General features: G+C 42.6%; 1 protein-coding gene across 4 annotated transcripts in view; it reads right to left on the reverse strand.

Moving 5' to 3' along the window:
• Window positions 1–6,909: 6,909 nt before the first annotated feature.
• The window catches only part of LOC110533368 (janus kinase and microtubule-interacting protein 2), a 44,067-nt gene continuing 29,133 nt past the window's right edge, over window positions 6,910–21,843 (reverse strand). For 2 of the 4 annotated variants that reach the window (XM_036989725.1, XM_036989724.1), the window contains exons 7-22: window positions 21,539–21,685; window positions 19,180–19,236; window positions 18,944–19,066; window positions 18,590–18,718; window positions 17,187–17,270; window positions 16,095–16,157; window positions 15,739–15,837; window positions 14,440–14,541; window positions 14,104–14,157; window positions 13,908–13,973; window positions 13,709–13,777; window positions 12,775–12,852; window positions 12,332–12,535; window positions 11,097–11,162; window positions 10,005–10,081; window positions 9,243–9,379 (exon numbers count right to left, since the gene is read on the reverse strand). In XM_036989725.1, coding sequence (XP_036845620.1) covers window positions 10,031–10,081; window positions 11,097–11,162; window positions 12,332–12,535; window positions 12,775–12,852; window positions 13,709–13,777; window positions 13,908–13,973; window positions 14,104–14,157; window positions 14,440–14,541; window positions 15,739–15,837; window positions 16,095–16,157; window positions 17,187–17,270; window positions 18,590–18,718; window positions 18,944–19,066; window positions 19,180–19,236; window positions 21,539–21,685 — 1,392 coding nt within the window. In that variant the 3' untranslated portion in view covers window positions 9,243–9,379; window positions 10,005–10,030. Of the gene's footprint in view, window positions 9,380–10,004; window positions 10,082–11,096; window positions 11,163–12,331; window positions 12,536–12,774; window positions 12,853–13,708; window positions 13,778–13,907; window positions 13,974–14,103; window positions 14,158–14,439; window positions 14,542–15,738; window positions 15,838–16,094; window positions 16,158–17,186; window positions 17,271–18,589; window positions 18,719–18,943; window positions 19,067–19,179; window positions 19,237–21,538; window positions 21,686–21,843 lie in introns of all 4 variants that reach the window. The other 2 variants (XM_036989723.1, XM_036989722.1) reach the window with 1 other exon arrangement.

Raw genomic sequence — 21,843 nt, forward strand, 5'->3', positions numbered from 1 at the left:
GGAAGTATGCTTGGGGTCATTGTCCATTTGGAAGACCCATTTGCAACCAAGCTTTAACTTCCTTACTGATTGATGTCTTGAGATGTTGCTTCAATATATCCACATAATTCTATTTAGTTCTATTTTTATTTCATCAGACCAGAGGACATTTATCCAAAAAGTACAATCTTTGTCCCCATGGGTAGTTGTAAACCGTAGTCTGGCTTTTTTTGTGGCGGTTTTGGAGCAGTGACTTCTTCCTTGCTGAGCGGCCTTTCAGGTTATGTCGATATAGTACTCGTCCCATGGTGTTTATACTTGCGTACTATTGTTTGTACACATGAACGTGGTAACTTCAGGCGTTTGGAAATTGCTCCCAAGGATGAACCAGACTTGTTGAGGTCTACAATTCTTTTTCTGAGGTCTTGGCTGATTTCTTTTGATTTTCCCATGATGTCAAGCGAAGAGGCACTTTTGAAGGTAGGCCTTGAAATACATCCACAGGTACACCTCCAATTGACTCAAATGATGTCAAATAGCCTATCAGAATTTCTGGTATTTCTGGAATTTTCAAAGCTGTTTAAAGGCACAGTCAACTTAGTGTATGTAAACTTCTGACCCACTGGAATGGTGATACAGTGAATTATAAGTGAAATAATCTGTATGTAAACAATTGTTGGAAAAATGACTTGTGTCATGCTCAAAGTAGATGTCCTAACCGACTTGCCAAAACTATAGTTCGTTGACAAGAAATTTGTGAAGTGGTTGAAAAACGAGTTTTAATGACTCCAACCTAAGTGTATGTAAACTTCCGACTTCAATTGTATGTGCGTTGCACACTAACGCCCTGGGACACATCGCAAGTTCAGGTTGTGCGCGCACATACCAACTGAGTCACAAAAATACCATCTGCGATGCATGCGCTTTGTGATTCGCAGACCAGGCGGCTTCAGCGAGCATAGTCTCCAGCTGGATACTTCTCAAGAATTTTGCTAGAACTGTCTGGGAGTGGTCTGAGTGGGAGGGGAAAACTCAAAACTCGCTGTTATTGGCAGAGAGGTATAGAACTCTCTTTGTTATCGGTCTATTAACCAATTTACCGCATGGTGATGTGACCATGGGAAGCTGAAACTTCCGTCCATGCAAACCTGCTGATTAGAAGGTCCTGTGTAGATAGTATTTACATCCAGGAACTATCAGGAAATAACACTGATAAAAAAACACAGCTAGTTTCATCAGCTGTTGTACAATATGATATAAAAAACAGGCTTTTTTTTTTTTTTGATTGCACTGTGCCTTTAACAAACAAACAGCTCCTTCTCATAAAGTCTGTTTGGGTGCCGTCAATTGGAATTGACCTACTTAGAAATAAACTTGGTTTAATGTCCAGCCTCATCAGGCTTATTATCTGACACTAAGCAGTCAAACAAATAAGGCCTGGCTGCTCTTCAAGGGACGGACCACTCTCTCATGTCCTAATAGTTACAGTGTAAACACACTTGGATTTTAGGATCAAAAGATGATCCACTGAATGAAGCCCAGTTGAGTGGTTCCCATGGCATATCAAGTTATCTGACTACCGAGCAGCAACCAATGTAACCAGCGACATTCAACCACATTCATGACATGAGAATGCTAAACAACACAAGACAACAGATGAAATGCTTTACAGCCTTGGATCATGTCCATCCTTTCAAATGAATGCCACATGTTTCTTCTTATTCAACTTGCAAATGTTCCCCAGCTCAGTTGCAAATTTGCCCACAATTGTTGGAAGTCTATTTTCAAACATTCTTCAAGGAAAATGACAAAATCCGCTGGCTATCACAGTAAGTCTAGCTAAAAGATGACATTTAGCACATCGACGTGTAAGAATGACAGTGTATTGCTCTCACATGCATGTGACTAAGGAATGAAGCTTATAGAGATGCCAAATATACAATTATCCTCCTATTTTGATTGCACTCTTCTCTCATACTGCCTGAGAGGCTGATTTCTAGGCCTGACTGGTGCACCAAGTATAAGCTATTAGGTCATTTTGTTTCTGGGAGGTATAGTATGATGTTAGTTATAGTATAGTTAATGTGATCTCATGGCTGCAGTGCAAGCAGATCAAAATAAATGGTACTGGACATTACAGGCACATCAGAATGAATTATAAAAAATGGTTCTGATTATGTGCAGTACACATAACCCTGAAGCATATAGGATGCTGAAGCCCCATTGCAATGGATATTTTATTTTACCTGGAAAGTTAGTTAAGAACAAATTCTTATTTACCATGATGGCCTACCCCGGCCAAACCCTGACGACGCTGGACCAATAGTACGCTGCCCTACCGAATTCCCAATCACGGCCGGATGTGATGCAGCCTGGATTCTAACCAGGTTTATATTGTACTTTTAAGCTTTAAACTAAACCTTGTGACGCGCAGAATTCCGTTTGGATTCAAGGACACGGTGATTATGCCTACAGGATGCTATTCTATACTTAATTTTGTTTTTAAGCATGAACACTGACCCACATCGGAGCACAGGGAGCATTATCAGACATACTATTAAAAAAAAATCAATGGAGGACTTTGAAATGAATGCCCCTAAAAAGACAACAGGTCTCAGTCAGGCATGATACAACAATCCCTTATAATGCCTAGACACAATACACAGTCTATCCTCTTCATGCCTCTTGGCACATAAGGCCTCAGAAACCGTCACACTTAGAAAACATATAAGTAACAAATTATCATTCCTGCAGGATAAAATGGTTGATTATTTTTCGCAAACAAATCCATTAAAAAAGGGCCCCCCCTTTACAGAAATTTATCAAAGTGTCTATCCATCAGCTTCTTCCATCCTATCTAAGCCACAGCTCCTCCCTCACCTGGTGAATTGGTTGGGGTGGGGAAGACTGATGGATTTGCTGACACACCGTTATAACCTGGGTGGAGAACAACAAATACAGGCCATTGATTTATATTTATTTATATGATGCTGCAGTTAGATCAGGCCAGCTGCCCAGCTGCATCCATTTGTAATGGGAGAGCCTCCCGAGCTGCTGGGACAGAAATCCAGTTAGTAATAGTAATGACATACTGTAAGAGACTCCCAGACGCTGTCACTGGACAGTCTGGTCTGGAGATGGCTTTTCTATGAAACACATCCTTGTTGATTCATAGCATGAGCTGTAGCTCAGAAGACATTTGTGTCAGAGTACGAGTGCTGATTGAAAAGGTTATATTTTCCCAAGTGAGCAGCTGACAAAAACGTGTTTACACACAGCAATATGTCACCTAAGATGTTGTTTTGATTAGACCACAACTGTGCAGAATTAAGCCATGCTATTTTCTCTACTGTCACTCTTCATTTTATCTCGAAAATAAAGTACATTTGTAGACAGGCATTTTAGAAAAACAGATTGTTTAACTGTACCAGCTCTGTCTCCTTGGGAATGACCTTTCTGTCATTAGAGTACATGGTGAAAGGTGGATGGATTGAGAGATGAAAGCCTACTCATGGCAGATACCCACTGGCAGAGGTGTACCAGAGTTCTCAATGGGTCCATTCTATTCTGACAGAGCTTGGGACAGAGAGGATAAGTGAAAAGACAGACTCTTAGCCTGGATTGACTTTGTTCTAAAACATCTCCTTTTTCTATTAGTCAGAGAACAGGGACCTTTAGCTCTGCCTGGGTGAAATGCCAAAAAGCACTTACTGTAGGATTCCCAAAATGTAGAAGAGCTTTCAGCGACCAGGTCAACTGGGTTCCATAACACAAACATGCAGTATTATGTCAATGGATTACCTATTGGACAAAGAAAATGGTCAGAATACAAAAAGAACATCATTCAAACCAGTGTATGATAGGTAATGTACAGCAAAAAAGAAAACATAATTCATGTCCCTAACTTGCTGGTACAGATGTAGCATCTTAATTTGAGCCAGTTTGTTACAGCAGGACAATAATCCTGCAGCAACAAGGAATGTGAATTATTATGTGGATTATAATTAATTCACATGTTTAAGAGGGTTGATACATTTTTCATTGGCAAAATTGTCTGAATTTTCAAAGTGGAAATTACAAACTTTTGAAGCCTTTCAAAAACTGAAATACACTACAAGTTTGCATTGCCTGCTGCGCAGGAAAATTCTCAGCAACAAAAGAGTGATCAAATTACGATCCTACATAGGTAGGTAATGGCTACAGTATGAGTACTGTTTTGGATGTCGTTTCCAATTGATGGCCAAGTAGAACATCACACACAGTAATATCCCTTAACAACCATGACCAGACCCTATTTCCCTTCCCCACCTCACACAGTAATATCCCTTAACCACGACCAGACCCTATTTCCCTTCCCCACCTCACACAGTAATATCCATAAACAACCATGACCAGACCCTATTTCCCTTCCCCACCTCACACAGTCATATCCCATAACAACCATGACCTAACCCTATTTCCCTTCCCCACCTCAGTCAGCAGAGCACAGTGTGATTCCATTAGTTCCATTAGTGGAGCTGTAGCAACTGAGACGTGCTGTAACAACAGGTTCTGGAGCAACTGAGACGTGCTGTAACAACAGGCTCTGGAGCAACTGAGACGTGCTGTAACAACAGGTTCTGGAGGAACTGAGACACGCTGTAACAACAGGTTCTGGAGCAACTGAGACGTGCTGTAACAACAGGCTCTGGAGCAACTGAGACGTGCTGTAACAACAGGTTCTGGAGCAACTGAAACACGCTGTAACAACAGGTTCTGGAGGAACTGAGACACGCTGTAACAACAGGTTCTGGAGCAACTGAGACGTGCTGTAACAACAGGTTCTGGAGCAACTGAGACGTGCTGTAACAACAGGTTCTGGAGGAACTGAGACGTGCTGTAACAACAGGTTCTGGAGCAACTGAGAGACGCTGTAACAACAGGTTCTGGAGCAATTGAGACGTGCTGTAACAACAGGTTCTGGAGCAACTGAGACGTGCTGTAACAACAGGTTCTGGAGCAACTGAGACGTGCTATAACAACAGGCTCTGGAGCAACTGAGACGTGCTGTAACAACAGGTTCTGGAGCAACTGAAACACGCTGTAACAACAGGTTCTGGAGCAACTGAAACACGCTGTAACAACAGGTTCTGGAGCAACTGAGAGACGCTGTAACAACAGGTTCTGGAGCAACTGAGACGCTGTAACAACTGGTCCTGGAGCAACTGAGACGTGCTGTAACAACAGGTTCTGGAGGAACTGAGACGTGCTGTAACAACAGGTTCTGGAGGAACTGAGACACGCTGTAACAACAGGTTCTGGAGCAACTGAGACACTCTGTAACAACAGGTTTTGGAGCAACTGAGACGTGCTGTAACAACAGGTTCTGGAGCAACTGAGACGTGCTGTAACAACAGGTTCTGGAGCAACTGAAACACGCTGTAACAACAGGTTCTGGAGCAACTGAGAGACGCTGTAACAACAGGTTCTGGAGCAATTGAGACGTGCTGTAACAACAGGTTCTGGAGCAACTGAGACGTGCTGTAACAACAGGTTCTGGAGCAACTGAGACGTGCTGTAACAACAGGTTCTGGAGCAACTGAGACGTGCTGTAACAACAGGTTCTGGAGCAACTGAGACGTGCTGTAACAACAGGTTCTGGAGCAACTGAAACACGCTGTAACAACAGGTTTTGGAGGAACGGAGACACGCTGTAACAACAGGTTCTGGAGCAACTGAGACGTGCTGTAACAACAGGCTCTGGAGCAACTGAGACGTGCTGTAACAACAGGTTCTGGAGCAACTGAAACACGCTGTAACAACAGGTTCTGGAGCAACTGAAACACGCTGTAACAACAGGTTCTGGAGCAACTGAGAGACGCTGTAACAACAGGTTCTGGAGCAACTGAGACGTGCTGTAACAACAGGTTCTGGAGGAACTGAGACGTGCTGTAACAACAGGTTCTGGAGGAACTGAGACACGCTGTAACAACAGGTTCTGGAGCAACTGAGACACTCTGTAACAACAGGTTTTGGAGCAACTGAGACGTGCTGTAACAACAGGTTCTGGAGCAACTGAGACGTGCTGTAACAACAGGTTCTGGAGCAACTGAAACACGCTGTAACAACAGGTTTTGGAGGAACTGAGACACGTTGTAACAACAGGTTCTGGAGCAACTGAGACGTGCTGTAATAACAGGTTCTGGAGCAACTGAGAGACGCTGTAACAACAGGTTCTGGAGCAACTGAGACGCTGTAACAACTGGTTCTGGAGCAACTGAGACGTGCTGTAACAACAGGTTCTGGAGGAACTGAGACGTGCTGTAACAACAGGTTCTGGAGCAACTGAGACGTGCTGTAACAACAGGTTCTGGAGGAACTGAGACGTGCTGTAACAACAGGTTCTGGAGTAACTGAGACGTGCTGTAACAACAGGTTCTGGAGGAACTGAGACGTGCTGTAACAACTGGTTCTGGAGCAACTGAGACGTGCTGTAACAACAGGTTCTGGAGGAACTGAGACGTGCTGTAACAACAGGTTCTGGAGCAACTGAGACACGCTGTAACAACAGGTTCTGGAGGAACTGAGACACGCTGTAACAACAGGTTCTGGAGGAACTGAGACACGCTGTAACAACAGGTTCTGGAGCAACTGAGACACTCTGTAACAACAGGTTCTGGAGGAACTGAGACACGCTGTAACAACAGGTTCTGGAGGAACTGAGACACGCTGTAACAACAGGTTCTGGAGGAACTGAGACGTGCTGTAACAACAGGTTCTGGAGCAACTGAGACACGCTGTAACAACAGGTTCTGGAGGAACTGAGACACGCTGTAACAACAGGTTCTGGAGGAACTGAGACACGCTGTAACAACAGGTTCTGGAAAAGTCCGTCACAACCACAAATGAGATTTGGAAATAAGATGTCACAAAAATACTGACACTTAAAACTGCAAGCCATGAACTTTTATTTTCATCATTATCCCTTTTTGTTTTGTTTAATATACTTGAAAGAAGAGGAGGGGGTTAAATTCTCGTTGGAAGACAGGAGGGTAAAGATATACAAATCAATGTCCTCGGTGAAAAGAAATGTACAACTTTACATAATCATACTAACTGATCAAAAACATAATCATTAAAAATAACTTACAAATTGATGGGGAAAGCGCATTTAAGGCAATCGCTAGTTGGCTGAGTTTGTTCCAAAATAGTGTCAATCATTCTCCTACAGTGTAATGTAAGAGAAGTGGGACATGTACAGGTATGTAATGGGATGCTTTGGGTTCCTAGGCCGCTAAATAGGGCCGGGTGGGGGAGCTAGCGTGGGTGGGTGAGGGTTTGGACAGGGACATGTAGTTAATATTGCAAGACCAGGACATAGTCAGGGTGAAAGGAGAGAAGCAGAACCAGCAGGTAGACATTTCGTCAACTTTCTCCTATTTCAGTTGGGAGATGGGGATGGTGGGTTAGGAAGGTTAGAACCAACCCCTGTGGTGTCCATGGTGCTGAAAGAGGTGTTAGTCAAATACAGTAGAGCAAAAAGGCATGTCATTGCTGAAAGAGGTACAGTATTCCTTTTCGTTTTACAGTATTCCTGATCGATTTGCTGAGAAGACAATGACCAGAATCAGCCAAAGCTGTTAAGGATGCAGGTAGGTAGCTGGGACGTAGTGTTTACTGTTCATTTAAAGGGAGTGGTAATCGTCATTCAGTATAAACCATGAAACTCCTGCTGGTAGGCTACAATTGACCATCTTGAAAGAGTACAAAAGAGAGGGAATGTGAAAGGAAAAAGAGTGGAGGAGAATATCGATATTCCAATTATTTTAAGTTCAGTACAATTGAGGAAGTAAAGTTCATTTGCAGCTGTCACCACAATAAACAGTGTTTCATACGTTGGAGTATTTAGAAACGGCTGAGTAGTTCTACTGTTCAAGCTGCAGAGGAGAAAGAGGTCATATTCACAGAAAGAAGAAAAGAGACTACAGAAATCATCAAGACACATGTACATATCAACAAATCTATATATTACACAGCCATATAGAGGGTCTTCTTTTTTCTCTGTGGAAATCTTGGTACATGGGGATCGACTGGGACTTTTGGTTTATTAAAAAAGGAAAGGAAGTAGAACCAGAGACCTAATTCCATTCTGTCTGCTGGTTTAAAAAATGACAGTTAAAGTCTACAAACAGAAACCTTGGTCTTCTGTTGAAAAGGATATCTGGTGGGTCAGTGTGTGAGCACATAGTGGATCCTCTCTCCCGTACTTCTCTATCTCTGCCATCACCTGAGCTGGGTGTCCCATGTCCTGTGTCTCCTGGTCACAGAACAGGCAGTCAGTAACCATCAGATCAGTCAGTCACAATCAGAACAGTCAGTCACAATTTGAACATTCAGTCACAAGTAGAACAGTCCATCCCAATCAGAACAGTCAGTCAGTCACCATCAGATCAGACAGTCACCATCAGAACAGTCAGTCAGTCACCATCAGAACAGTCAGTCAGTCCCAATCAGAACAGTCACCATCAGAACAGTCAGTCTGTCACCATCAGAACAGTCAGTCAGTCACCATCAGATCAGTCATTCAGTCACCATCAGATCAGTCAGTCACCACACTCACAGGCCCTGATCATGTCTCGTCACTCCTGTGAAGGGGTGCATTCACACATAAGAGCGTCCGATCAGGTTTATAAGAGAGAGAGGAGAGGGAGAGAGTTGGAAGGACTGTGGTCTGGTGAGGCCTGTTGATGTAGCCTACAGCAGTCATTCCTGTCCTCTTCTGTGTGTAGTCGGGGGGTACTCTGGGGGTAGTCAAGGGGGGTAGTCTGGGGGTAGGCTGGGGTAGTCAAGGGTACTCTGGAGGTAGGCTAGGGTAGTCGGGGGGTACTCTGGGGGGTAGTCTGGGGTTAGTCTGGGGGGTACTCTGGGGGTAGTCGGGGGGTACTCTGGGGGTAGCCGGTATGTAGCCAGGGTGTAGTCTTGGAGTAGATGGATGGTGTAGCGTTCCCCTGCATGGCAGAGATAAGATCTCCTAGACTTTGGTTTCCTTTGTCTTTAAAAGTGGGTTGATGTGTGTGTGTGCATGCGTGTGTGTGTGTGTGTTTCCAGTATGTTCGTGTACAGTGTATATGACTGTTTACACGTGTGTGTGAGTGTGTGTGTTTTCCGACTGAGGGTTCTGTTCCAGTTATCCCACTGAGTTGAAGTTCCATGGTCCAAGGATCAGTCCAGTGCAGTGCAGCATTATGTATATCCCCAGAGTGAGGTCCCAAATCAAACAGGTGTGAATTCCCAGCCATGTCCAACACACAACAGTTCCATATCCACTCACTGTTACAATATGAGTCACAAAGTCGACTCTCTTCTCCCCAAAATAAAAGCCACTGCAGTCACAAACACAATCTCCAGGTTTCCACGCTGTCTGCAAACAGAGAAGAAAGAGACAACGATAGAAGAGTATGAGATCAATTCAACAATGGTTGTGTGTACATTACAGCATTATCCATACGGAGGACTAAGAAGAAAGAGACAACGATAGAAGAGTATGAGATCAATCCAACAATGGTTGTGTGTACATTACAGCATTATCCATACGGAGGACTAAGAAGAAAGAGACAACGATAGAAGAGTATGAGATCAATCCAACAATGGTTGTGTGTACATTACAGCATTATCCATACGGAGGACTAAGAAGCGGCCGAGCAGCCGGCAGACCAAACAAAGCTTACATGCCAAGAACACAACGTCCCAGTCTGACAAAGGTTAGCACTAAATAATGCTCTTCTTCATAACTGTGAAGGAAAAATGGGTTGGCTTCAATGAAAAGGAAAAGTATTAGTTACATATAGCATGATTCCCTAAACAATGGAACTTCATGAATCACAACTGTGGAAAGACACGTTGGCTACACTACAAAGACGATTTCACTTATGACGATCACAGGTCCTGATGGTCGCTAGGGAGACGAAGAACAACAGGGGAAACAGATGAGTGTAGAAAGGAAGATGAGAAAATTCTCTTGAGTTTATTGACCAGGCCAGACTCACCTCTGCTGCAGGAGATGTCACAGACATCAAGGCCAAAGGATAAAGGCAAGAGAAAAGAATAAGAACAGAAACAAAAACTACAGAGAGTGAGAGAGAGAGTGAGTGAGACAGCGAGAGAAAGAGAGAGAAAAAGAGAGAGCGAGAGAGAAAAAAAGAGAGAGAAAAAGAGAGGAGAGAGTCAGAAAAACAGAAGACATGTTAGTTACAAGCAGAAACAGAGGATGGTTAAGAAACACTGTTCTACTAGGTGGGGAACTATCAATGAATCAATGAATTGAACTTTATTTAAATACAGAGAAATCTAGTCCTGATATGGCTAGCCTCTATGGTGTCAAACAGACCATAGCCATTACAGAACTACAGCAAAAAGCCATTCTGAGTCATGTACAACTTGGTTCATATACAACTTTTAATTTATATTTAACCTTTATTTAACTAGGCAAGTCAGTTAAGAACAAATTCTTATTCTCAATGACAGCCTGCCCCAGCCAAACCCTAACAACACTGGGCCAATTGTGCGTTGGTATGGGACTCCCAATCACAGCCGGATGTGATACCTGGAATCGAACCAGAGTCTGTAGTGACGCCTTTAGCACTGAGAGACCACTGCACTACTCGGGAGCCACTCAGGACTTTAACTCTAACAGGGCCGAGGTCCTGACTATATGCGCTGACCTGACCAAACCGCACATCCCCCTCTGTATCGTGCAACAATGGAAGCAGAACTACTGGCCACGCCTCATTATGTTTGGTTCATTAACTAGTCAGTGATGTGGAGTTCAGTGGGACAAAGGTCTGCCTGATGCTTGACTGTAAGGATACTATAAGGAGAAGACAGACTGAATGTCAGTCAAGTGGAAAGCCTTAGGGATAACAACACATTATATTTCATATTTTAACAGGCCCCTTCAGGTCACAGAAGCATCACAGGGGCTGAGTTCCTATTTCCTATATAGTGCACTACTTTTAACTAAGGTCCATAGGACTAGATAGGAAATAGGATGGCATTTGGGACACAGTCATAGTCAGTTTATAGCCAACAGGGAGGAGAGAGAAAAACCTGTGTGAAGGTAAATAACTTGGCCATCTTACCTTCTCCTCCAGATCCTTAATTTGTCTCCTCTGAATGTCTGTCTTATCCTCCAGGTCTCGGATTCTCTGAAAACATTGTTGTTCCCTTAGTGAGTATATCCAATCTATTCAACAGTAACATTGCATGCTACAGCTGAATTAACTTTATGCCAAGCCAACACAAATATGCTCCATAAATCTATATTTTACATACACTTTTGAATCACTGCTGGAAATATAAATAAACTTCACAACAAACGTTAAGAAAACATATATGTATTGTACAGTTAGGTAAACATCAGTATTACAGTTTTGGTGTATCAGTACAAATGATTTAGATGCATTTGGGGTTTCATTGGAGCATCTGCCTATGGCATGGTTTATTGAAACATTAAATGCTTTCTGTAAAACCATGGGTGAGACAGGTATGCTGACAGCTCTGCCCTTGGAGTAGCCTGGTAAGGGGTTCAGCAGCTGCTTGTGTGTGAGAGGCTGCCACACGATGCTGCTACCCTCTGGAGTGGATCAGCCAGTGTAAACTGTAAATCAATGGAACATCGCCCTCTACAGTAGCATTTAGGAACTGCAGCAGCTGCATCATCTTTGTTCCACGTTATAGTAAATTACAATTCGGGTTGAACAATCTCTTGTTCATTCCAGAAAACATATGCTGTTCTGTTAAATGTTGTAACTGCTTAGAGTAACAATATAAAGTTGATGTCAGGTGTAAGTGTTGCATACTAAGTATTGAACTGATGTTAGGACTGAGGATCTGTGAAAGCTATCCTTCTGTTCTTTCTAGACATACTGTATTTTATTGATCTTTCTTTCAGAAATTAGACATTAGAATACCTTGGTGTAACCACCATAGAATTAGACATTAGAATACCTTGGTGTAACCACCATAGAATTAGACATTAGAATACCTTGGTGTAACCAACAGGTATCGACCCTGGGTTGTCTGTGTGACTAAGACATGTGTCCACTAACACAAAGCTTCAGGTCTAAAGTCTCAGACAAGGCGACTCATAGAGAAAACATAGTTTCAGCTGCAATTCCAACAGACAGTCCTCATCTGTTGAGTCATGTCTCATGTTGAGTCATCAAAGGGAGTGTACTTATAATACATTTTAATGGATAAAGGTTTGATTTCCACTGGGGCCACCCATGAAAATGTACATGTATGAATACACTGTAAGTGGCTTTGGACAAAAGCGTCAGCTGAATGGAATATATTGTGTGACTGTATATTGTACCTGATGGGCCTGGTGGAGCAGCTCCATCCTCTCAGCCAGAACCTGACAGTCGAACTCTCTGCTCTTCCTCAGCATCTGTCTGCGTAGCTTCTCCACAGACGTACGTAGCTCGTCCTTCTGCATGTCACTCAGAGGCTCGCCGTACCCGATCACCTTGTCCTGCTGCAGCGCGTTGTAGAGAGTAGCCTCCAGCTCCTGGATTTGCTGTGGGTGGAGGTTGAGGGGGTAGTTAGCCAAAGTGACGATAATATAATGTATGTAGATAGCCATCATCTACAAGTCGGTACTGGCTAGGGGAGAGGTGTATGCATTGCACACAATAATCGATGTTACACTTACAGTATGTTCAAAGTTCACTTGAAATGGAACACGTTTGTGGCCAATGAAAAAGCAATTGTGTATTTAAAGGCAGGAGGTTGAATGAGGGGGAATGCAACAGTTACCGTGTAGGCCTGATCCAGGGCTGACTTCCTGTAGTCCAGCTCCTCCTCCAGATAGCCTTTCTGCTTACAGAACATCTCCTGTGGGGGACAGTGCTCTCGGGTCAGTGTTTTGATCTCAATACTGTGACTAGGTTTTGGCCTTCCTAGGTTTTGGCCTTTCTAGGGAGTTTTTCCTAGCCACCGTGCTTCTACACCTGTATTGCTTGCTGTTTGGGGTTTTAGGCTGGGTTTCTGTACAGCACTTTGAGATATCAGCTGATGTACGAAGGGCTATATAAATACATTTGATTTGATTTTGACTGAAGAAGTCAGTACCATCCTCAACAGTTCCTAACATCACATCAACAGGTAGTGAGTGATACAGGTAGTGTTGTCTTTACACCTTATAGTCATTTGAGCATCTCTTCCACACAAACATGATATATTACACAACATGTGCCAAGCTTATAATACTGTAGGCAATATTCAGAGACACACTCGTCTGCTTCTGCGAGATAACAACATACAACAAACGTCCTGCTTATGTCACAGTTACAAACCTGGAATAGTGGAAACAGCCTCAGCGATATTGACAAGACTGGGAGGAAACCAGGAACACAGGAGAGTAAATATCTTGTGCACATACACTCTTCATTTACGTCATTGAGCAGAGGCTCTTATCCAGAGCGACATACAGAAGCAATTAGTGTCAAGTGCCTTGCCCAAGGGCACATCGGCAGATTTTTCACCTAGTTGGCTCGGGGATTCGAACCAGCGACCTTTCAGTTAGTTACTGGCCCAACTCTCTTAACCACTAGGCTACCTGCCGCCCATAAACCATATAAGCAGCAATATGACATTTTAATTCCATGAAACGCAGTAAAAACTACTCAAGTCAAGCCGAGCTAGCGTGATGTGACAGTGAGTGAGGGATGTGAATGGAGAAGGAACTCACCATCTCGAGCTCCAGGTCAATCATCTTCTGGTGCAGCGCTGCCTCTGTTCCCTCAATCTGTTGTATCCACTAGGGGGAGACAAGGACAGCACAATGCACAACAATGACTTTGATAAGTAACAATGCTATATGAATGGCTATGACATTGCTTACAAGTAACTTTGAACTAAGCAACAATATTTGTTTTGTATTGGCATACCTTTTCAGCAAGAGAGAGGACAGTGCTAGCTTGAATAATGGCCACTTGCTCCTCATTTCGCAAGTTCTGTATAAATAAAATAAAAATAAGGTAAAACAATCTTTATTTTTAATAATTTGGCAAAGAAGGAGTGATTGGATAACATTGGCAAAACATCAGTAACAACATATTATAGAGCCCATTCCAACAGACTTACCCCATTATCACCCAGAATGTCTAGGAGCTTGATCAGGTCAGGTACACAGACATCCTGGGAAAGGATTGAAATAAACAATCAGCATCCTATTTCGCCTGACATTGTTTAGCAGGAAGACAAAATATCACGTATTATAAAAAAAAAAGAACCGACTTTGCTGAAAAAATACTTTGCTGAGGAAAAATGTACTTGGTACGATTGTGATGTGTTGTTGTCTCACCTAGCTATCTTAAGATGAAGGCACTAACTGTAAGTAGCTCTTGATAAGAGCGTCTGCTAAATGACTAAAATGTCAAATGTTACAACGCAATCAGATATTATTGAGATGGGTTATACCTTCACTCCTTCCTTCATACAGTAGATCTGTAGGGCGCTGACACCCTCGGAGAACGGATGCATGCGGAGATGATTAAACGGAGGGGACTTTCGCTCACGCTCCTACAGGAGGAAAATTACATTTATTTAATCAGTTAAAAGCATTGGTTAAAAGGATGGAACCGACGAGGTGAAAAATCTGTCGATGTGCCCTTGAGCAAGGCACTTCACCCTAATTTGCTCCAGGGGCGCCATACTACAATGACTGACCCTGTAAAACAACACATTTCCCTGCATATATCTGTTGTATGTGACAATAAAACATATATACGGTACCAGTTAAAAGTTTGGACACCCCTACTCATTAAAGGGTTTTTCTTTATTTTGAAAAGAAGAAAACAAATGCTCAGCATATGTGGGAACTCCTTCAAGACTGTTGGAAAAGCATTCCTCGTGAAGCTGTTATACAGAATGCCAAGAGTGTGCAGAACTGTCATCAAGGCAAAGGGTGGCTACTTTGAAGAATCTCAAAAATAACATGATTTGATTTGGTTAATACTTTTTTGGTTACTACATGATTCCATATGTGTTATTTCATAGTTTTGATGTCTTCACTATTATTTTACAATGTAGAAAATAGCAAAAATAAAGACAAATCCTGGAATGAGTAGGTATGTCCACACTTTTGACTGGTACTGTATATATATTTTTATGATTGGACAAAGAAGACTGTGGAGGGATTCAGTGCAGGGGTATTTTCTGTTGTTCTATTCTTTATCCAGTAGATGGAAGCACCATCCTTTTGGGGGCTTATTGCAGTATCTGCACTGCAGCACAGAATGCACAAAGCCCTGTGTTCTGAGCCTGTCTCAGCCTGGCCATGAAAAAAAACTGCAATTGATTAGCATGTTGGCAGAAGCAGCAAGCAGTGCTGGGCTGGGCTGTAGGTCTTGGGGCAGGAATTATCATGCTCTGCACGGCCAGGGCCTAGATGTGCTCGGAACAGAGAAAATAGCCTGCCAAGTGTTTGTGTGTGTGTGTGTGTGTGTGTGTGTGTGTGTGTTGGGGCTGAGAAACACTGAGCTGAGAGACTGTAACACTAAATACAAAGGTTCCCCAAACAAGCCTGAAGTAAAGTGTTTAATGTGTCCCTCTCTGTTCTTGTCAATTTAGTAAAACATCTATTGATGGGAATATTACAAACCCATTATATATATTTATCTAGTCCATTACTGATCTTAGACAATTTTATTTAAGTAAACAGCTGTGATTCCATTCAAATGTACAGTAGCATCATTAACCTGTCATAACCAGGCCCACCTCTAGTTCCAGTATTCTGAATTCCAAGAGCTCATTCTGGTCCTTGGAGTCTTGCAGCTCCTGTTGCTGTCGACCACATTTTGCATCTAACTTCTCCACCTGCAGAAGACCAGATGTATAGCATGAAGGTCAGAGCCTGCCAGTTGCATGGACTTCCATACCTCTGCAATATCAAGTGGTGCATAGTGAATGTTCAGATCCAAAATGGCTACCATGCATCACCCTTCTCAGAAGTGGACATTAGTGGAGGGCGAGGTGAGTTGACTTTACTGCAGAAAGTAAAGTGCTTCCATGTGATGATGAATGGTGTAAATGCAATACTATTATAACATCAATGATATCATAGAAGGACAGACCTTTTCCAGCAGCTCCTGATTCCTCCTGAAGAACAGCTGTTTCTCCTCTACCCACTTGGAGTCCTGCCAGAAGAGAACCCAGTTTCAATGAGGGAAACATTGTCTTCTGTTACTTATAACCATGGAATTAGAGTGAGTGTACCAATGAATTTACCAGTCTATTTCTCTGGTTACAACGTACTGATGAGGCTTGTCTTATGAAATATCTAACATCTATATATAATAACAATATATTATAACATTATATAATGTATATATGCTCCCGTAGATCGATATAATACATTGAGTGTACAAAACATTAGAAACATCTTCCTAATATTAAGTTGCACCCCCACCCTTTCGCCCTCAGAACAGCCTCAATTCGTCAGGGCATGGACTATACAAGGTGTCAAAAGCGTTCCACAGGAATGCTGGTTCATGTTGAGTCTAATGCCTCCCACAGTTGTGTCAAGTTGGCTGAATGCCCTTTGGGTGGTGGACCATTCTTGGTACACACAGGAAACTGTGTGTACCAAGGATGCAGCGTTGCAGTTCTTGACACGACTGGGACATTGTGTATAGCCTTTCTCTATGTCGTAGGACCCATCCCAAATGACAGCCATGTCCTTTTATAGCGTTCTACGCTGACCAAACAGAGCCCTGGACCCTGGTCAAGAGTAGTACACGATATAGGAAACAAGGGTTCCATTTGGGAAGCAGCCCATGTCTTAGTGTTGGTCTGTATTGGGGGTAATGTCATTGGTCTGTATTGGGAGTAATGTCATTGGTCTGTATTGGCAGTAATGTCATTGGTCTGTATTGGGAATAATGTCATTGGTCTGTATTGGGAGTAATGTCATTGGTCTGTATTGGGGGTAATGTCATTGGTCTGTATTGGGGGTAATGTCATTGGTCTGTATTGGGAGTAATGTCATTGGTCTGTATTGGGAGTAATGTCATTGGTCTGTATTGGGGTAATGTCATTGGTCTGTATTGGGGGTAATGTCATTGGTCTGTATTGGGAGTAATGTCATTGGTCTGTATTGGGAGTAATGTCATTGGTCTGTATTGGGGGTAATGTCATTGGTCTGTATTGGGGGTAATGTCATTTACCTGTCCTTTGTGGGCGAGCTCCTTCTCCAGGTCTTCTATCTTGGCCTTGTACCTGAGAATGTCTGCATGTAGCTGCTCCTGAGCCTGGGACACACAACATTATTCACATTAACATCATCCACTGGATACAGCTGAATGTGACTGGTTGGTGTTGTTTTAGAACGCATGAGCAGTGCTGTAGTTGTATTGGGGTATATGTTCTTAATATTTTGTACACTTAGTCTAGAATGCATATGCAGTCTTATCAGCATTTTACTGAATACAGAAACCAATCTGGCATGACCCCATCCCTATTGTCGCAGAGGATGGCCAAATACAATCTTATGTGGGTGATATTTTACTGAACATTAAAGCCACTGTTCACCCCAGCTCATTTTTAATTGTCTTTGTTTTGTTGATGAAACGGAGGAGAGGAGCATCCAGCATCGTGGTAAAATAATAATCTGCAGTAGATAGTCTGCTGTTCTGGCGCTCGAGGGGAAAACAGTGTTCGCTGTTTGAAGTACCTACTTTGTTGTTGTAATATCACAACCGGACGAGGCAGTTTCACCAAGACCACATTCCAGCTTTAATGGCACTGATATTTAACTGAATATTAATGGCAGTGATATTTATGTAAAAAAATATATTTAATTTAGCCTTTATTTAACTAGGCAAGTTAGTTAAGAACAAATTCTTATTTACAATGACAGCCTACACAGGTAACATTAATGGCTGTGATATTTAAGTTAACATTAATGGCAGTGGTATTTAAGGTAACATTAATGACAGTGATATTTAAGGTAACATTAATGACAGTGATATTTAAGGTAACATTAATGGCAGTGATATTTAAGGTAACATTAATGGCAGTGATATTTAAGTTAACATTAATGGCAGTGATATTTAAGGTAACATTAATGGCAGTGATATTTAAGTTAACATTAATGGCAGTGATATTTAAGGTAACATTAATGGCAGTGATATTTAAGTTAACATTAATGGCAGTGATATTTAAGGTAACATTAATGGCAGTGATATTTAAGTTAACATTAATGACAGTGATATTTAAGGTAACATTAATGGCAGTGATATTTAAGGTAACATTAATGGCAGTGATATTTAAGGTAACATTAATGGCAGTGACATTTAAGTTAACACTAATGGCAGTGATATTTAAGTTAACATTAATGACAGTGATATTTAAGGTAACATTAATGACAGTGATATTTAAGGTAACATTAATGGCAGTGATATTTAAGGTAACATTAATGGCAGTGACATTTAAGTTAACACTAATGGCAGTGATATTTAAGTTAACATTAATGACAGTGATATTTAAGGTAACATTAATGACAGTGATATTTAAGGTAACATTAATGGCAGTGATATTTAAGTTAACATTAATGGCAGTGGCACTGTACCTTAGCTTCTATCTCAGCGTCCAGAAGGCCCCCTTGATGTTCCTGCAGCAGGGCGTATGCCCTCTGTAAGGCCTGGTACTCTCTGGTCAGCTGCCTGAAGCGCAGCTCCGACTCCTCATTGACCAGTCCCTGTGACCATGAACAGACACCAGGGTTAGAGAGAAGACATTGGGAGGAAAGCCAGGAAGTGTCACACCTGCTCCCATAGAGAGATTAGAAACACATTGGTTCAGGGAAAGTAGATGCTGATGTGCTGCTGGTGCTTGTGCAAAGGTTATTGATCACTTATCATAAATAAAGTTCCTTCCCCACCCAGGGACTGTGTCGACTGCCTGTGACGTGAACAGGTCTCACCTCATCCAGGTCTTCATCAGGAGTGGCTGGAGTGCGGTCCATGCGAAACGAAGCCACGGAGGACGTCTCTGAGTCCATGGATTCCTCATCGTATCCAAAGAAGGTGTCCACTACAATGTGTCTCTGTGTAGAGAGAGATCACAGGATTGTGGGGAAGTAAATATTTCCCAAGGCAGATGAATGTATTATTGTACTGATGTTTTTTATTGTGTTGTCACGGCAAGAAAAAACTCTACCTTTATTGGTCTGTTGTTTCGTTTATGCCTCTTCTTCCGCAATAGTTTTTCCCTATCCTGAAACATATCAAGCATGTCAGAACAGTTAGAGCTATCCGGGAATCCTTGGGACCTCGCTACCATAAACCCTTAACCCCTACCCTAAACCTAACTCTAACTATTCCCCTTACCTAACCTTAACCCTAACCTTAACCCTTACCTTTCTAAATGTAAACTTCAATGGGGTGACGTCAGAGTGTCCCAAGGACACCATTTAGACTTTTCCATTTATGAACTACCAACAAACAAACATACAACCATGGATACATTTCCTGAGATCAGCCAATTGTACCTGTCAAAGAGCAAAAGAGTCAGATACTGTGTGTCCACCAGTTCTCCAGATACTGTGTGTCCACCAGTTCTCCAGATACTGTGTGTCCACCAGTTCTCCAGATACTGTGTGTCCACCAGTTCTCCAGATACTGTGTGTCAACCAGTTCTCCAGATACTGTGTGTCCACCAGTTCTCCAGATACTGGGTGTCAACCAGTTCTCCAGATACTGTGTGTCCACCAGTTCTCCAGATACTGTGTGTCAACCAGTTCTCCAGATACTGTGTCCACCAGTTCTCCAGATACTGTGTGTCCACCAGTTCTCCAGATACTGTGTGTCCACCAGTTCTCCAGATACTGTGTGTCCACCAGTTCTCCAGATACTGTGTGTCAACCAGTTCTCCAGATACTGGGTGTCAACCAGTTCTCCAGATACTGTGTGTCCACCAGTTCTCCAGATACTGTGTGTCAACCAGTTCTCCAGATACTGTGTCCACCAGTTCTCCAGATAATGTGTGTCAACCAGTTCTCCAGATACTGTGTGTCAACCAGTTCTCCAGATACTGTGTCCACCAGTTCTCCAGATAATGTGTCAACTAGTTCTCCAGATACTGTGTGTCAACCAGTTCTCCAGATACTGTGTCCACCAGTTCTCCAGATACTGTGTGTCAACCAGTTCTCCAGATACTGTGTGTCAACCAGTTCTCCAGATACTGTATCCACTAGTTCTCCAGATACTGTGTGTCCACAAGTTCTCTTGTGTTTTGTTTAGTCAGTAAGTCAATTGTCTCTTGTGACATACTATTAACACAAAGTAAATGCTAGATGGTCAGTGTACACAAGATTTGGTTCTGGGCTCCACAGAGATTAGTAAGTAAATCAACACCTTGGATCATTTTAGAAGTGGATGCCTATTTGTAAAATGTACTCTTTGACTAAATGTATTTGTATGTTATTTACATTGTAAATAAAACCTTGAATATCCCAAAATAAACTTTGGGTTTGTGCCCTCCCTTTGGGTTGTGACGTGGCGAAGGTCTTTGTGGGCTATACTCGGCCTTGTCTCAGGATGGTAAGTTGGTGGTTGAAGATATTCCTCTAGTGGTGTGGGGGCTGTGCTTTGGCAAAGTGGGTGGGGTTATATCCTGCCTGTTTGGCCCTGTCAGGGGTTGTCATCGGATGGGGCCACAGTGTCTCCTGACCCCTCCTGTCTCAACCTCCAGTGTTTATGCTGCAGTAGTTTATGTGTCGGGGGCTAGGGTCAGTCTGTTATATCTGGAGTATTTCTCCTGTCTTATCCAGTGTCCTGTGTGAATGTAAGTATGCTCTCTCTAATTCTCTCTCTCTCTCTCTCTCTCTTTCTTTCTTTCTTTCTTTCTTTCTTTCTTTCTTTCTTTCTTTCTTTATTTCTTTCTTTCTTTCTTTCTCTCGGAGGGCCTGAGCCGTAGGACCATGCCTCAGGACTACCTGGCATGATGACTCCTTGCTGTCCCCAGTCCACCTGGCCGTGCTGCTGCTCCAGTTTCAACTGTTCTACCTGCGGCTATGGAACCCTGACCTGTTCACCGGACGTGCTACCTGTCCCATACCTGCTGTTTTCAACTCTCTAGAGACAGCAGGAGCGGTAGAGATACTCTCAATGATTGGCTATGAAAAGCCAACTGACATTTACTCGTGAGGTGATGTTGCACCCTCGACAACAACTGTGATTATTATTATTTGACTCTGCTGGTCATTTATGAACATTTGAACATCTTGGCCATGTTCTGTTATAATCTCCACCTGGCACAGCCAGAAGAGGACTGGCCACGCCTCATTGCCTGGTTCCTCTTTAGGTTTATTCCAAGGTTTTGGCCTTTCTAGGGAGTTTTTCCTAGCCACCATGCTTCTACATCTGCATTGCTTGCTGTTTGGGGTTTTAGGCTGGGTTTCTGTACAGCACTTTGATATATAAGCTGATGTAAGAAGGGCTATATAAATACATTTGATTTGATTTGATTAAAAAAATATATACATTGGGGAATTCAAATTTGTAAAAGGAGAACTCACTCTTGTCAGCTCGTCGATCATGCTTTGTTGCTCCAGCACCTGCAGCTTGAGGAACTCAATCTCCTGGTCATCATGCGCCTGGTCCAGATCATTCAGAGACTTACAGTTGGCTTTCTTCAGTGGCAGGTGGGAGCTGATCTTCTCATTCTACAGAAACAGAAAAGACCTTTGTGAGTGGAGCGAGTTGTAGTTGAGTTAAACAACCCTCTATATATATTATCCACAAGACTAATGCAGACTGTACTTTGATAAGGACTGTAATCATAGCCAATGTGTTGCAGACAGTCTTCATAAACACTGAGCTA

Source organism: Oncorhynchus mykiss, chromosome 10 (genome assembly GCF_013265735.2).
Source record: "Oncorhynchus mykiss isolate Arlee chromosome 10, USDA_OmykA_1.1, whole genome shotgun sequence".
In the NCBI taxonomy this organism is placed as follows: Eukaryota; Metazoa; Chordata; class Actinopteri; order Salmoniformes; family Salmonidae; genus Oncorhynchus; species Oncorhynchus mykiss.